Source organism: Furipterus horrens, unplaced genomic scaffold (genome assembly GCF_987537825.1).
Source record: "Furipterus horrens unplaced genomic scaffold, mFurHor1.1.pri manual_scaffold_5, whole genome shotgun sequence".
NCBI lineage: Eukaryota > Metazoa > Chordata > Mammalia > Chiroptera > Furipteridae > Furipterus > Furipterus horrens.
In genome coordinates this window covers 182883557-182898378 of record NW_028327175.1, presented here as the reverse complement: position 1 = coordinate 182898378, position 14822 = coordinate 182883557, and the positions used below count along the sequence as shown (strand labels likewise).

The 14822-nt window shown below is 42.5% G+C and overlaps 1 protein-coding gene across 1 annotated transcript in view; it reads right to left on the bottom strand.

Annotated features, from left to right (window-relative positions):
- The window catches only part of PDCD11 (programmed cell death 11), a 38264-nt gene extending 23443 nt beyond the window's left edge, over positions 1-14821 (bottom strand). The window contains exons 1-14 of the mRNA XM_090278542.1: positions 14721-14821; positions 13309-13421; positions 12332-12463; positions 11467-11634; positions 9496-9657; positions 8083-8206; positions 7425-7606; positions 5817-5924; positions 4529-4735; positions 3575-3699; positions 3340-3400; positions 2566-2712; positions 980-1231; positions 275-409 (exon numbers count right to left, since the gene is read on the bottom strand). Coding sequence (XP_090134668.1) covers positions 275-409; positions 980-1231; positions 2566-2712; positions 3340-3400; positions 3575-3699; positions 4529-4735; positions 5817-5924; positions 7425-7606; positions 8083-8206; positions 9496-9657; positions 11467-11634; positions 12332-12463; positions 13309-13410 — 1905 coding nt within the window. The 5' untranslated portion in view covers positions 13411-13421; positions 14721-14821. The remainder of the gene's footprint in view (positions 1-274; positions 410-979; positions 1232-2565; positions 2713-3339; positions 3401-3574; positions 3700-4528; positions 4736-5816; positions 5925-7424; positions 7607-8082; positions 8207-9495; positions 9658-11466; positions 11635-12331; positions 12464-13308; positions 13422-14720) is intronic.
- Between the last annotated feature and the right edge of the window lies 1 nt (position 14822).

Below are 14822 nucleotides of genomic sequence, written 5' to 3'. Positions count from 1 at the left end.
GGCTCCCCGGGGCCCTGGAGGACAGACAGTTGTGCAGTGTGGCCCTAGGAACCAGAGAAGAAAGAGGGCAGCAGTATACACTGCTGAAAAAACACAGCATGACACAGCTTCACTTTCCCGACAACTTCCATTTGCTTTGACACATGGGAAAGAACAACTCCCCCTTCCCCGCACCTGATCCTTCCCCTCCACAGGTTCCAGGGCCCCCTGTGGCAGTGGCACCCTGCTCTGGGCAACAGTAAACGAAACCACTTGTCTGGAGAAGTCTGTGTACCTGCCCAACGTTAATAGTTTTTCTTTTCTTCTGACTGTGTCCTGCATGCTCTTTATTTGGGTCGCTCAACAGCTTGAAGGACAAGAGCATCCTCTCTTTGGATGGCTCACAGTTCAGCACCACAACCTTCACCACCTGATGGGAAACCACACCTGCTTAGCTAACTCCTCCCAGCAGGCCTGGTTAACCCTGGAGCGAGGCGTCCTCCACCAGCGCTGCAGGGGCCTTGAGAGATCCACCCAGATCCTGGATCAGATCAGAACACAGTGAAAAGAAATGTACGGAAAGCTACATAGAACTGCACCCGCCCCGCACCCCCCGCCCGCCCCATCAGCTCTCAGGTGAAAGCAACACACAAATAAAATTTTTGGTACAGCCTCAAATTTAAAAAAATTATTTTTCCTAGACATACTCAGAGTCTCTCGTTTTATAGCACCGCCCCCTGGTGGTGGCAGTGGCCTCAGAACAACTTCTGATGTATTACAGGTAAAGACTAATTTTTTCCAGATTATGGGCCTGAGGTCCGTTAGTTTGCCAGCTTCCGTTGAAACCTTAAGGGTTTCTCTTTGTTCTGTTCCCAACTCCTCCACCTAGTTGGCTCAGGCCCAATTTCCCATATGCTCTCTTCCTCGTCCCTTAAAAAATAGCTCTCTATACTACTTCAATGTGTTCATGGGGTCAGAGCCTGTCCAGGGAAAGGATTACCTGGCCAGAGTAAAAGACCCTCTCTGGGTCAGGGACATACTCGGCACTGAGCTCATGCTTGGGTACCAGTCCCTGCACATTGTTGTAGAACTTCACAATGCAGCCATAGTCCTTGACCCTGAAGATGAAGCCATGTGTCTGCAGACCAGGCTTGGCATCGGCATAGCAGGTAATGGCAGGAAGTTTGGAGTCAACCAGGGTTTTCTTTAGGGTCATCATCAGCTTTTTGGCTTCAGGGTCACAAAGCAAAACCTAAGGAAAAGGATACTGGCTGTCATCAAGTTAGCCGTTACCAAGGGAACCACTGAGCTGGTTTTTTCAAGCCCCTAAACCCAAATGCCGTGGTCAGTCCCTAAGAACCTGCTATCTCTTTCCCTCCGACAATAATCTCAGCTGCAGGCCCTCTCTGCTTCCTGCTGGATCCAGTCTAGGGAGTCACCATCTCTATTTCAAATGCGCTGCCTCACACAAGCTCCCTCCTGGGTCTGCAGCCACACTCATCACCTCACTGCACCTCCACGGACTTGTCAGTTACTTACCTGCCTTCGTTCCTCCTGGACCACTAGTATCTTGTCTAATAGAATGAATGACTGGACCAACTTACCATTGTGTATTAGCTGTAAACTAAGACTGGGAGATCCAACCATCCCTCATCCCTCAGACAGTCATCTCCTTGAGGGCAGAGAAATTCCTCTACTTCTAAGCCACCTGACCCCACAACCATAAAATACTGTGCCAATGGGTAATCAATCTCTTTGTTGACTCAACAATAATGAAATAAAATGAAAACAAGAAAACATAATAATAAAATATGAAAACAAGTAATGAAATAAAATGAAAATAAGAAGTACTATGTACTATCACCTTTAAGTGCACAACTTTACAAAGCTTTTCTTGAGATTCAAGCCTTTGTAACAAACCACTCAGTTTTGGCAGTTTTGTTTGGGCTATTTTGGTGCCTGGCACACCCCTTGCTCCTCCTCAACCTTCAAAATCCTACCCATCTTGTCAAATCCCACCTCCGCCAGAAATTGAGGATACATTACTGTTACATAGAACTAAATGTAAAAACTGGTTCTGTCATTTATTAGCTGTGAACTTTGGGCAAGACACTTGGCTTTTCTAAACTTTAATTTCCCCACCTGCAAAATAAGGATGACAGTACTTACTTTACAGGATTATTTTAAGGATTAAATGAAATAACAAATTTCATGTGCCTAGCACAGCAACAGGCACGGAATACATGTTATATGGTAGCTGCTGTTGCTGTTATCAACGATTCTTGCTGCCCCAACCCACCCTCACCTCCCCTTTCTGAGATATGATCAGAGTACATACATATTCTGCACCAAACCATGTGGCAACAGGTCACACACTGGTGTGTTCTCTCTATGTATAGATATTTTAATTGTCAATCATGCCGCATAATTCTCAAGGACAGGAAGTCACTTTTCTCTTCCCAATGCTGGGCATACCACTGAAGACATTACATGGTCATTTTGTGGAAAAGGGCAAAAGTTTCATCTGAAAAGCATTACTGTCTTCCCATCTGGCCAAATCCCCAACAGACTCTTCAGGAGGCTTACCCGGCATGTGACTTCATCCCCCATGTGGTACTTCTTTTCTGGATTCTTCATCAGGATGTCAGCCAGGTGAATGGGAGGTACCAGGCCCCTGATTTGCTCACCCACCTTCACCAACATCCCGTACGGCTTTATGGTCAGCACTGTGCCCTAGAAAAGACGCCATGACACCTCAACAATGGCCTTTCCTCCAGCTCTTACAACAAAGCATGTCACATTTCTCTTTCAAAGCCCAGGCTCCTGGGCTAACTGTGCCTGTTATTTCAAATCTCATAGGGGTAAAGCACCCAACCCACACTGTTCTGCATGCAGTCGGTTTTACTTATGGGAACCTTCACATATTTCTGTATGAGCATGTTCTTTCTGTCTGCCTTACACATGCATTCTCTAAAGGAGGGGACCATGTCTCCTAAAAAATAAAGGGGAGCTGCTCAATTGGGGCTTTAGGGTTGAAAAGGACAGGCAACTGGAACTGGCTTCTTACTAATATCCCAGGAAGGTTAATTATCATAGGACTAACTCTTGACCTGGTCTAATAAACGTCATCAAATTCCAGGGTTTATGACTACCGCCTCTGTAGTTGGGTGGTACTGGTAAGACCTTACCTTGAAATTAACTACAAGTTACCCAAGGGAAGAAAAAAAGATCCAAGTAGCAGGCAGAGGGGCAAGGAATATGACTTGAAATGTGTTCACTTGAGGATAAACAAGGTGACAGTTAACCTGTGAGATAAAAAAGTCTGAAGCTGGGGGAGTATCTAGATGCTTGAGGTCTTACCTTTACCAACGCCCCAGGTTTGATGTCATGATATCTGAAGTACTGAGCTTCAACAATAGACCTAGAAGAAAAGGAAATACAAGATTAAATAAACTAGGGCAGAGGTACCTGAAATTCAGGGCTACTAAAATCATGTTGGCAAGAAAAGAAACCTTTGCCAAGCAAGGCCAGAAGAAAACATGAATGCACATCCACGAGAACACCTCCATATCCCCCACGCGCTGGCAACACTTACGTCCGCAGAGAAAGCAAAACCAGTTCATCCATTTGGCTGTAGTTGATGATTCTACACTTGTGAGTGTTTCCTGGCTTGAAGGCCTCAGGATTGAAGGTATTCTTAGAATCAGAGAGATGGCTGAGCTACAAAGTACAGTGATTAAGGATAAGCCAGAGACAATAGATCTGAGGCAACCAGACATTAAAACATACCAAGACGACAACACATTTATCACCTACCACAAAAACAGTACTCTGGTAACCTGTTAAAATAATTCCTCTAACTAAAAAAACTGTTCTTTATCATTGCAGAATCTCTATTTCAGAGAAGAGTCTAGATCGTGGGTCAGTAAATTATAGCTCACAGCTGGTTCCTATTTTTGTAAATTAAAGTTTTATTGGAATACAGCCGTGCACATTTATTTACATAGTGTCTATGGGTGCTTTCAGGCTATAACAACAGAGTTGACTAGTTAGGACAGAGACCATATTGCCCACGAGCCTAAAATATTTACTATCTGGACCTTTAGGGAAAACTCTGCCAAGCCCTGGTATAGATCCTAATTCATTCTTATACCCAGCATCTGCTAGGTACTAATATAACCAACAGGCATTGTTCGGTCCCTATGAACAGTCTGACGCACTTGAGGGAATAGTCAAAAATAGGAAACTAGTAAAGGAATGAAGGAAGCAGAAAAGGACCCATGTGTTCCTACAGTCCTTCTAGAGATAAGACCCCAATGAAACAAAGAGACTCCAATAGACAGGGGTAAATTATGAATAGTACAGGAAAGGGTGAAGCCAAAGAACTTATATGTCTGATCTATGGACATGAACTAAGGGGGATGGGATTGCTGGAGGGAAGGGGGGTAAATGGGCAGAGGAGAACAAAGGGAAAAGAAATTGGGACAACTGTAATAGCATAATCAATAAAATATACTAAAAACAAAAGAGAAAGAGAGAGACTCCATACCCAAGCATAGGCCAGAGACCCATCCTTCAGTCTGAAAGTGGCCCCAGCCTTGCTGAAAAAGCCCTGGACAGGAATGTCATCCAGAACAGCTCCCAGGTGCTGACAAGAGAGCCGGGTGAGTGGGCGCGCAGGCTGCAGGAAGACGGGGCGCAGGCTCATCCGCACGGCCTTGGTCCGAGGATGGACACAGAGGACGCAGGCCCTTACCTAGATAAGGGAAAGGACATAATGAACAGGAGGAGGCACACAGGAGCTAAGGTCCCTGTGGCAGGCTTCTGGAGGGCAAGATTCCATGTGCTGACCAGGTCATGGATGTTAAGTACTAAAATTGACTTGTGCATCAAGCAGCATGCAGAAAATTCAAACAAAGTGTCACAGAGGAACTATGTCCGACTACATCAAGGCTTACTCAAGGCTATGAGGCCAATAATGCACATCTAACAGAAACCATGGGCAGGCGTCATTACAACAGAGGCTCATCTGAAATACACCTGAAACAGCCTGCTCTGATCACAAAGTATCAGCATGCAAAATGTCTCAACTCTATACAAAAATATGACTACAGGAAGAAAATAATTACTAGAAAGAGGTTCAACAAATGTTAATAGTATTATCATTAGGTGGTGAAAAAGCCTATTTTAACTTTTTTACAAAGATATTTCTATAGTATCCATTAGCATGGATAAAAACAAAAAAATAAATCACTTTAGGATAAAAAATATTCTGAATACTATATATTGGAATTTTCTTGTCAAATATCCATGTTAATTGTAGAATATTTGATCCTTTAAATAAGGGTAGAAAAATCACCCAGAGTTAATCACTATTAAGACTTGTTTGCATAACCATTCAGTATTTTAACCAAGTGTATTCCTTAAAATTTTTTTCAAAATTGGGTCCATTATACCCTTAGTATTTTTTAAATCACATTTTTCTATTTAAACATATATTTTGTTCTCTCCTGTTAAATACTCCTTTGAAACACTTTAAATTATAAAAGCAAAAGATTCACTACCAAAAAAAATAAAATAAAACCATAAAGAAGAATATGAAATAAAAACTAAAAGTTAATCTTCTCCTCCAAAGGCTCCTTCTCTAATCTCAGTCCCTAGAGATAACCACTGGCAGTTTCTTGTGATCCTTCCAAACACTTTTTATTCCCCTCACCTCCTCCCTATACACCTGTACACATGCAGTCCTAGGACCTGCCCTGAAGCTAACTGTGATATTGGAGAGCTGACTGGAACACAATTGGAATTAAGAAAAAAATAGGTGCAACATTACTTACTGCTTGATTTGAGAAGTATGTTCCAGCTTTCTTGGGATCCAAGTGCATAAAATCAACCAGGCCAGTGAAGAACGTGAGGAAGTTCAGTGTAAGGCCAAGCGGAGTCACCTAGGAATAAACAGAACATGTTATGAAAAATCTCTCTCTGAAGGAACCAAGAATGTGAGAGCTACTGTTCATACTGAACACTTAGTGCCACATCTCTCCTCCCCAGCTAACCCTTAGCAATCTTTCTTCCTACAACACTAAGTGGCAGGACAACTCCTGGCCCTGCCTGTGTCTTTACTCAGGAAGCTCACCTCCCTTCCAGAATGAGAGAACATCAATCCTATCCTCAGGATTTCCCAGTGGGATGGAGGGCACTTTGCTCAAGGATCCTCAGGGAACTAACTGCCAGCTTGACAACTCAGACAAAGTGTTGCAAACTTGGTGATTTGCCCAGAATAAGAAGGTAAAACTCAAATGCTTGCAAAAGAAAGACACTGGCCCTGGCTGGTGCAGCTCAGTCTGATGGAGCGTCATCCCATAAACCGAAAGGTCACGTGTTTGATTCCCAGTCAGAGCACATGCCTAGGTTACAAGTTCAGTTCCTGGTCAGAGTGTGCGTACAAGAGGGAACCGATCAATGTTTCTTTCTCATGTTGATGTTTCTTTTCCTCTCTCTCTCTCTCTCTCTCCATTCTCCTCACTCTAAAATCAATGAGCAAGACACTGACCATGAGTAAGGCGATTCATTCTTCAGAGTGCCCCTCAAAATTTAGGAATTAAGATGAAAAGCACCTCAAAAGAGACCAATGAGGTACACAGACTAAAATCAGGAATCTCTACAAAAAATAGGCGAGTTATTTTCTGCAAAAATTGTACCAGACTCAAAACATAGGACGAGTGCAAACCAGACCACATATCGTGAAATAGTGATAAGTAGGAAGAGAATTTAGCAAATTACCAAAAAAAAAGCTAATTATCAACTCTAGGAAAAAAGCTATTCAACTAATAGCCACAGTATATTAATTACCTAGCTCAGCAATAAACAAAATTTACATAGTCATAATTACTTAAACACTAAATAATGATTTAACCAAACTTTTAATATATCTCTGTTGGAAGGCTGGGGCAGGGGAAGGGAAATTTAAGAGGCAAATCTTTGTCTACTTCGATAAGAAGTTAAAACTCAATACCTACTATTGATAAACCAAGAGGTACCAGCAGAAGCTTATAACTTAGAAATATGGAGGTAAATTTCAAAAGATAACCTAAGAGTTAAAGATGAGGTTAGAAAGAATGGGATAGTTCATTTTAAGTCTTTTAATACCATTTGACTTTTCTAATCAACAATAATACAATCCGCATGTCTAATTTTAAGTTTTCTAGCAGGCAGATTTTAAAAACAGCAAAAAAGAGGTGAAGTTTTTTTTATAATAGTTTCTGAAACCAATATATCCAAAATATTATTTCAACATGTACCACTGGCTAGATTTCATGTGTGTAACAGCCATACATGATCAGTGGCTACCCTACTGAACAGTACAATCTTAGATTTTGTGCATGTACTACTTTAATAAAAGTTATTTTTATTTTAGAGGTTAGGAGTGACCATGAACAGCTTACCTTCTGTACTTGGGCTTTGACCACCAGTCCGGGTAGCAAGTTATTAAGGGTCCAGTTTTGGTCCTCAGTAGCAATGGCAGCAGAAACTTCTGAATGACCAACAGACAGACTAACAACTCCTCCGCTGCCTTTCACCTCTTCAATGACGCAGTTCAGGTACTGACCCACCTTCAGTTTAGCACCTGTACATCCAGCCCCCAAAATGAAAAACACCTATAAGAAGGACCTTTAACTTGGGTTCTGGCAAAACCTATGATAATCCATGGCCTACTTGCCCAGTTACAATCTACTACTCCCTATGTTCCCAATCTCTAAGGGACCAACCACAAGAAAAGAGTGCAGTGACCCTAACTGATCTACAATTGATCACTAAATATGAAAATTTCAAAAAGGCAGAAGAAGGCTGGTTCAGAGGCCCAAACTTCAGAGGAATCTTCTTGGTGAGTAACAGTAAAAATGGCCCATCAGATCTTAGCGAGACCCTGCCACTCCCTGGCCCTTCCCACATACTCCCTTTCCTATCTAGCATTAACCACTGATCTTAGCAAAATCTTCAGGGTTGCCATTCTGTAATTTACTCACCAAAGTAGCATTTAAATAGTATAATCCCCCACATCCCACCTCACTACCATGCACTGGCCCCTTTTCTTCTCGTCACCTTTGTTCTTCTGTCTGATAGAATCCTGGGCTTTCTGCAGTGGCAGGAAAGCCCTGGCCCCAACAACACCAATGTCCACTAGGTAGCCATGGTCTTCCAGACTGGACACAGCGCCTGTGAGCAGCTGGAGGAAGAGAGTATTCCCAAAAGTTCAAAAACCAAAGTTAATGGGTACAACAAACATCCATTACAAAATGTATGTTCCCACCATCAATATCAACACTTTATCCCATAATCCCACCCCTCCCACTTAACTTTAAACCTCAGTCCCACTAGAGGATAAAAGAGGAAAAGATATCAACTTTAATTCTCCAGGGCTACAAGGATTTTATGGTTTCCAGACAGTGAGGAGTGCTATATACAGTTGAATAATGGAATGACAGAGAGGAGTCTCTCTCCTGGAGAATTTTCAAAAGATAGGAGACATAGCCCTGTAAGGTCACTCCTAGCACCGTGACTGAGAATACAGAACCACCCTTGTTGTTGTCATCATATCTTTTCTAACCACCACTATACTAAGACCTCAAAAAAAAAGGAAAAAAAATCTTGCCAATATCCTTACCATTTCATGGGAAGCAATGCAGCATTCAAATCAGGCTCTGACACTTACTAGTTGGTCTTTGGCAACTTACTTAAATTTTTCTGATTCCACTTTCTCAAATATACAAGAGGGATATTTACCTGCCTCACAGGGTGCCTGTGAGAATTTCTTCAAATAAAGGGTCTAAAACTGCACCTGTCATATAGCAGGCTCTCCAACTTGTCATGACATTTCCTGAACCTTGGCTTCCTTTTATTCCCCTTTCTACCCAACTTTCAGAGCCTGACCCAACATCTACTGTTTCTACCAGAACACTACAAGGTCATGATGATCTCCTTCCTCTTAACTACAAGAGTACTTGAATGAGTGTAACTTATCTAAATGTTTTGTACCTACTGGACTTGGAGGCTCTGAGCCAGGATTAATTTGAGGATGGAGAGAATCAGTGGTGGGCTGTCCACTAGTATAGATGATAGACAAATTGCCCCATCTACTCTGTCTCTCTTGGCAAGCAACCCTCAAGCGTTCCCCACAAATGCTAGATGGCCTTTGAAATAACTTAACCTGTGAAGAAGTCTGGGTAAGGAAGGCACTTCAAGGAACTCCTTCTCACCATCAGCAAGTCCCCCGCTAAGGCTCCTTGGAAGCTTTTCTTTGTTACCAGCAAATCTTTGACTTGTTTTCTCTTTCTCCCCTCCAGGGTAAAATGATTAGGTTACCAGGTCTATTCAAAGGACCCTCAGGAAGAGACCCACCCCTGTGTGTAACAGGATGAAAGTAAACAGTGATCCAGACACTCCCTAGGAGACAGAGCAGGGCAGGGCAAAAGAATGTTGTCAGATCCTCTTCCCTGGTCCCAGATACATACATACCATGCCAGGCTTCAGGGCCTCTGCACTCAGCACTTTGTTGACATTTTGAGGGTTCAGAGATAGCCTGACACTCTTTTTGCCTGTCTCTGTGATGCCCAGACTGCTCACCACACATCTCACCAGCATCCCAGGAAAGAAGAGTTCAGGCAAGCTGGCCAGGTCCTACAAAATACAAATGAGAAAGCCCTGATACATATCCTTCTCCTGAACTGAGAACCCACTGCTCAGCTCAGGCTCAGTGATCTCTCATTTTCAGATTCCAAAAGGTGATGAAGACAGTAACTGCTTGCCCACAAAGGAAGATGGGTCTGTGGCCAAGTTACAGTCTTGAATTTCAGCATAAAGTCTCCAAATATCTTGTCAAAATGTTGTCATAATAACTGGTCAAAAGAGTTGTCTACAGACCTACCCAGGTAAGTCAGGTGATTAGTGTCATCCCAATACATCAAGATTGTGGGTTCGATCCCCGGTCCAGGCACATACAAGAATCAACCAACAAATGCAAAAATAAGTGGAACAACAAATCATTGTTTCTCTCTATCCCTTCGTCTCGCTCTCTTAAAAAAAATCAATTAAAAAAAATTGTCTACAAAGACTAAAGGGATGGTTACTGAGGGGACGGGGTGGGGGTTGTGTTAAAAAGCTAAAGGGGAATAGTCAATAGTACTGTGATAAGTTTGCACAGTGACAGATGATTACAAGAATTAGTGGGGTGATCATATCGTGAGGCATAAAAATGTCAAATCACTACATTGTATATCTGAAACCAATATAACTATTATAATATTGCATACCAACTACACTTAATTAAAAAAAAGAGTTGTCTATATTTATTATTCCACTTCTTCATCTCCTACTTGCTCTTCAGCTTCCTGTAATCTGATCCCACCCTCACTCCATTACTTTATCTCCCAATAAAATCGCCAATGACTTCCATCTCACTAAATCCAACAGTCCATTTTGCAGTCCTTCTCTTACATGAATTTTAAAAAGAACTTCACAGTGGAGACTGCTCTTTCCTTCATTCAACATTTCCTCCCCAGCTTTCAAGACCTTTTATTCATTGGTTTTCTCCATCTGGCCCTCCTTCTTCTTCTGACAGCAACTATCCTTTCATTCAGCCACTAAAATGCAGTATTGTCTTGTGGCTCAGTCTTTAGTCTCTCTTCCTATTTTTGCTCCCTCTGAGCAACTTCTTCCCCCTTCATAGCTTCAATTACCGGCTACACAAAGAAGTCTCACACATTTTTGTTTCTGCATCTCAAACTCCACAGAGCAAAAAGCAAATCATAATCTCTCACAATCCAGGTCCCCTTTTAGGATTTCTTATCTCAGAATGCCATGGACATCTGTCAAATCATGGACAACAGAAACCTAGGACTCATCCCTGACACTTCCGCCTCACACCCATTCCCAATACATCACTGAGCAGTGACTTCACCTTTTCAGTCCTCAGTAAATCCTGAACCCAAGCTGCCATCATCTCAGAGTCTGGGCTACAACAATAACCTCCTAACTGGTCTCCAGGCTACTACTCTTGCCTCTCCAATTTGTTCTCTATGCTGTCTGCATGTCACCCACCCCAATGAGAACCTGCCAAGGACGTGCCATTAGTTCTAGAATTAAATACCAATCCTTAACACGGTCTGGCCTCCACCCAGCTCTCCAGCCCCATCCCACACCACTCTCCCTTGCTGTCTCTGCTCCAGCCACGTCTCTCTGCTCCATACCACACGCTTTCCGCCTGAACTCCCTCCTTCTTTCTCTAGTAGAGCCTCTTCCTTCAGATCTCAGCTCAAGCATCCCATCCTCTGGGAAGTCTTCCAGGCTCCCTGGGGTAAGTCAAAACCCCCTTATTAAAAAAAAAAAAAATCCCTATTATAAACTCTCATGGCACATTGTAACTTTCCTTCTTAGCACTCAGAAATTCTGTAATCTTGTACTTATTTGTGTACTATTTATTTCCCTTACCTTCAGAGGTTCTTCTTGTGCCACCTGCTCATTCAGCTTTTTGGTGTAAGCCTCACAAATTTCAGTTACTTGCACAAACCCCTGGAGGCCATTGGGAAGACTAATCACCAGTTCCAGTTCATTTACCTCTTTCACACAACCCAAAATCCGCATCCCCTCACACAGGGACTAGAAGAGAAAAAGTGAAATCGGGACAAGAGGGAAGAGAACAATGAATGGTGAGGGGCGGGAATGGGGGGGTGGGGCTCCAGCTTCTGGTCTCAACTCTAACATACAAAAGTTACAGGGAGTACATATGTGTGTATATATATCAATACACTTAAAACATCTGACTAAGCACCATAAAAGATCTAAATTATAGAACAGTGTTAGCAGCACTAGGGTACTGGAGGGTTCTTTAACCTTTTCGTTTATCCCAAGCAACCCAATGCAACAAAATGAAGGATGGAGGCCAGTGGAGATAATGGCAGTCTGAAGCACAGCCAGGTCTAAAAGTGCAACCACCACTCAGTTCCATGTGACTATGAACATGAGGGAATACAAGCGTGGCTGCTAAAGTTATTGCCTGTTCTAACCTACAAATCTACTAAAACGTAAGTCCCATGAGAATATCAATGGGATGAGCTAAAAAGAAAAACAAACAAAAACAACGCATGATCCCAGGCATTAGTTAGTAATAGAAGGAAGTGATGTTCAATTCTGAGCACAAACTGCAAGAATCTCTATAGACACAAGCTACACACACGCACACACACACACAAATGATAGGAATAATAGGAAAAAGGAAGCAAGGGGGAAGGAAGAACATATACAAACTTAATCAACCCAGGTACTTTGTTTAAAATAAAATCAAACTTTAACAAACCTCAATACTAAGGATTTCAAACTTTTCTTTTATAGACTTGTGGCTTTCTCTCTTTTTGGTTTTCAACTTTTTTGTTTTTACTGGCCCTATTTGTTTCTTTTTCCTTTTGGTGGATTCCTCTTCAGTAGAAATCTAAAGGGAAGAAAAGAATGAAAAGAAGCAATCCTGGCCTTTCCCTCCAATTTCAGGTTCTCTGTCACCTCGCTCCATTAGTCTGCCACTCCACCCAACTCCCAAATGTTCCTTTAATTCCTCCTTCAATCCCAACTCTCCCATTCTACCCCAATGCTCCTCTTGCCCAAAATTTGCCCTTTGTGTTCTCAAAAGCCCCTTCTCTCCAGCATTCTTCCTCCCTTGACTTAGGATGAACACTGGGGGACCCCAAAATAAGAAGCAATTTGGAACAATGCATGAATGGAAAATGGAGTCATGAAGACCAATGGTGAACTTCCAATTCCACTACAATAAGCTGTGAGGTTTCAGCTAAATTATATGACCTCTCTCAGCCTCAGTTCCTCATCATAGATAGAACGAAGATCTCTACTTTACAGCACAGTTGGGAAGGTTACATAAAATAGACATAAACCCATAAAATCTAATGCTAGTTCCTTCCCCTCTAGCATTTAGAACACAGCCTACTGTAGGTGAAAATTATGACTTCTAGTGCAAATTCTGACCATTATACATGGCAGCAAGGACCCCAATGATCTAATGCTTTCTCTCCATCCTGTATCAACACAGCACAAAGTTCCTAAGAATAAGGAACAATAGCACTGCACACTCAAATACTAATTGCCATGCTTCAAAAGATATAGTCTTGTGGTGGCTTGGACTCTCTAACATGTTCAATTTATAAACATAGACTTCAAAAAGAAACAAATCTGAAAAAAAGAACATAATTCTCAAACAGGGCTCATTGTTCACAATACTATAGAGAAAGTGTCCAATGACTCTTACCAAACAAGTATACCACTTACATCAAATAAATTGTCTTGTTCAACTGACTGCTGAACAGCCTTCTCTGATTTGTGGGTCTTTCTTGTACCCCCCCGGGGGAAGCTTTCTTCCATGGCTGTCATGTTTGGGTCTCCTAAAATTAATGCAAAGAGTTACCAGGGCATGTAAACTTGGCGTCCGATTTCCTAAAGGCTGTGATCAATGTGCTAGACAGCATTCAGGACCAAGGAATAGACGATTTGATGCCAGGCCCCAAATAATCCACAATTCATCTTTCCAATGGTCTTTTTCCAAATCACAATCCACACATTTTGCTTCAAGGGAAGAAGTTATAGATTCACTGTAGTAAACATAATTAAGCAACTACATTTAAGTCAGAAATACACAAAGGAATAAATAACCCCCTATCTTCAAAGAACATGAACACCTCTAAGAAGATTAAACAAGTGTGCAAGTAGTTTAAAATACAAATCAAATTATAAACTATCAACAGAGGAAGTGATGGGGTTTCAGTAAAGGATGCAAGTGTCCTAAAGAAGATGCTTTTGGGCTAAATGTTAAATTAATGGAATTTTGATAGATGAAAAGGGAAAACCAGAAGGAATGTGAGAAAAAGCATGGAAACAGGAAAAGCCAATTATTTCAATGAGCACCAGCAATCTGTCTATCACACAACTGCTCAAAAGCCTGCTGTCACATTTCTCCGGAGGACTGTTCAACTAGACCACAGGGCAAATAAGGCATAACAGTTGGAGTTAAATTTTAAAAGAAAGATTAGGCCTTTCGTGAAAGATCTTGAATTAGATATGTTTACTTCGGCAATGAGAGCCTTACATAGTTAGAATGATTGCTAAAATCAGAAAAAAACATAACATATTCAAGAAAAAATATACCGCAGGCTACAGACTGAACAGGAAGAGAGACAGAACTGAAGGAACGTAAACCAGATAGGATTCAACTGCAGTACAACCGAGAAACCATGAGAACCAGAACTTGGTACAAGTGAGAACGGAAGACAGGAGGGGTTGGTCCTGAGAGCCTTGGGAATAAGGATCTAGAAAGGCTTGAGACTGTAGCAGGGGTGACGACGGAGGGAGTCGACGATCAGGAAACGATATCTTGTTTCGTAGATATAGGCATGTGCAGAGACTAGTTTGCTGAGAATCTGATCCTTATTCTCATTTCAGGCGAAGGGAAACTGGAGCTTCAGAGAGGCGATCCAGAGGCAAAAAAGGGACTCAAGCTGCTATCCTGGGACAGATCCTGACGTTACACGGGCCACTTGAGCACAGCCGGCTTCTGAGCGGGGTTGGGGCGGTAGAATCACTCACCCAGCATGCGGGGAGCATGGCAGAGTCCCAGGGAACCCAGCCTTTGGACAGACCTGGAAGCCACAAGGCTCCCACCCTTATAGCCCCCGCCCTCGCCTCACCAGCTTCGCGACGCCAGCCAGTCTCAACTTCGGGGGCCGTGCCAACAGTATTCACACACGCGGAGACCCGTACACCCGAAGCACAACGGAGCTCTGCCGGAA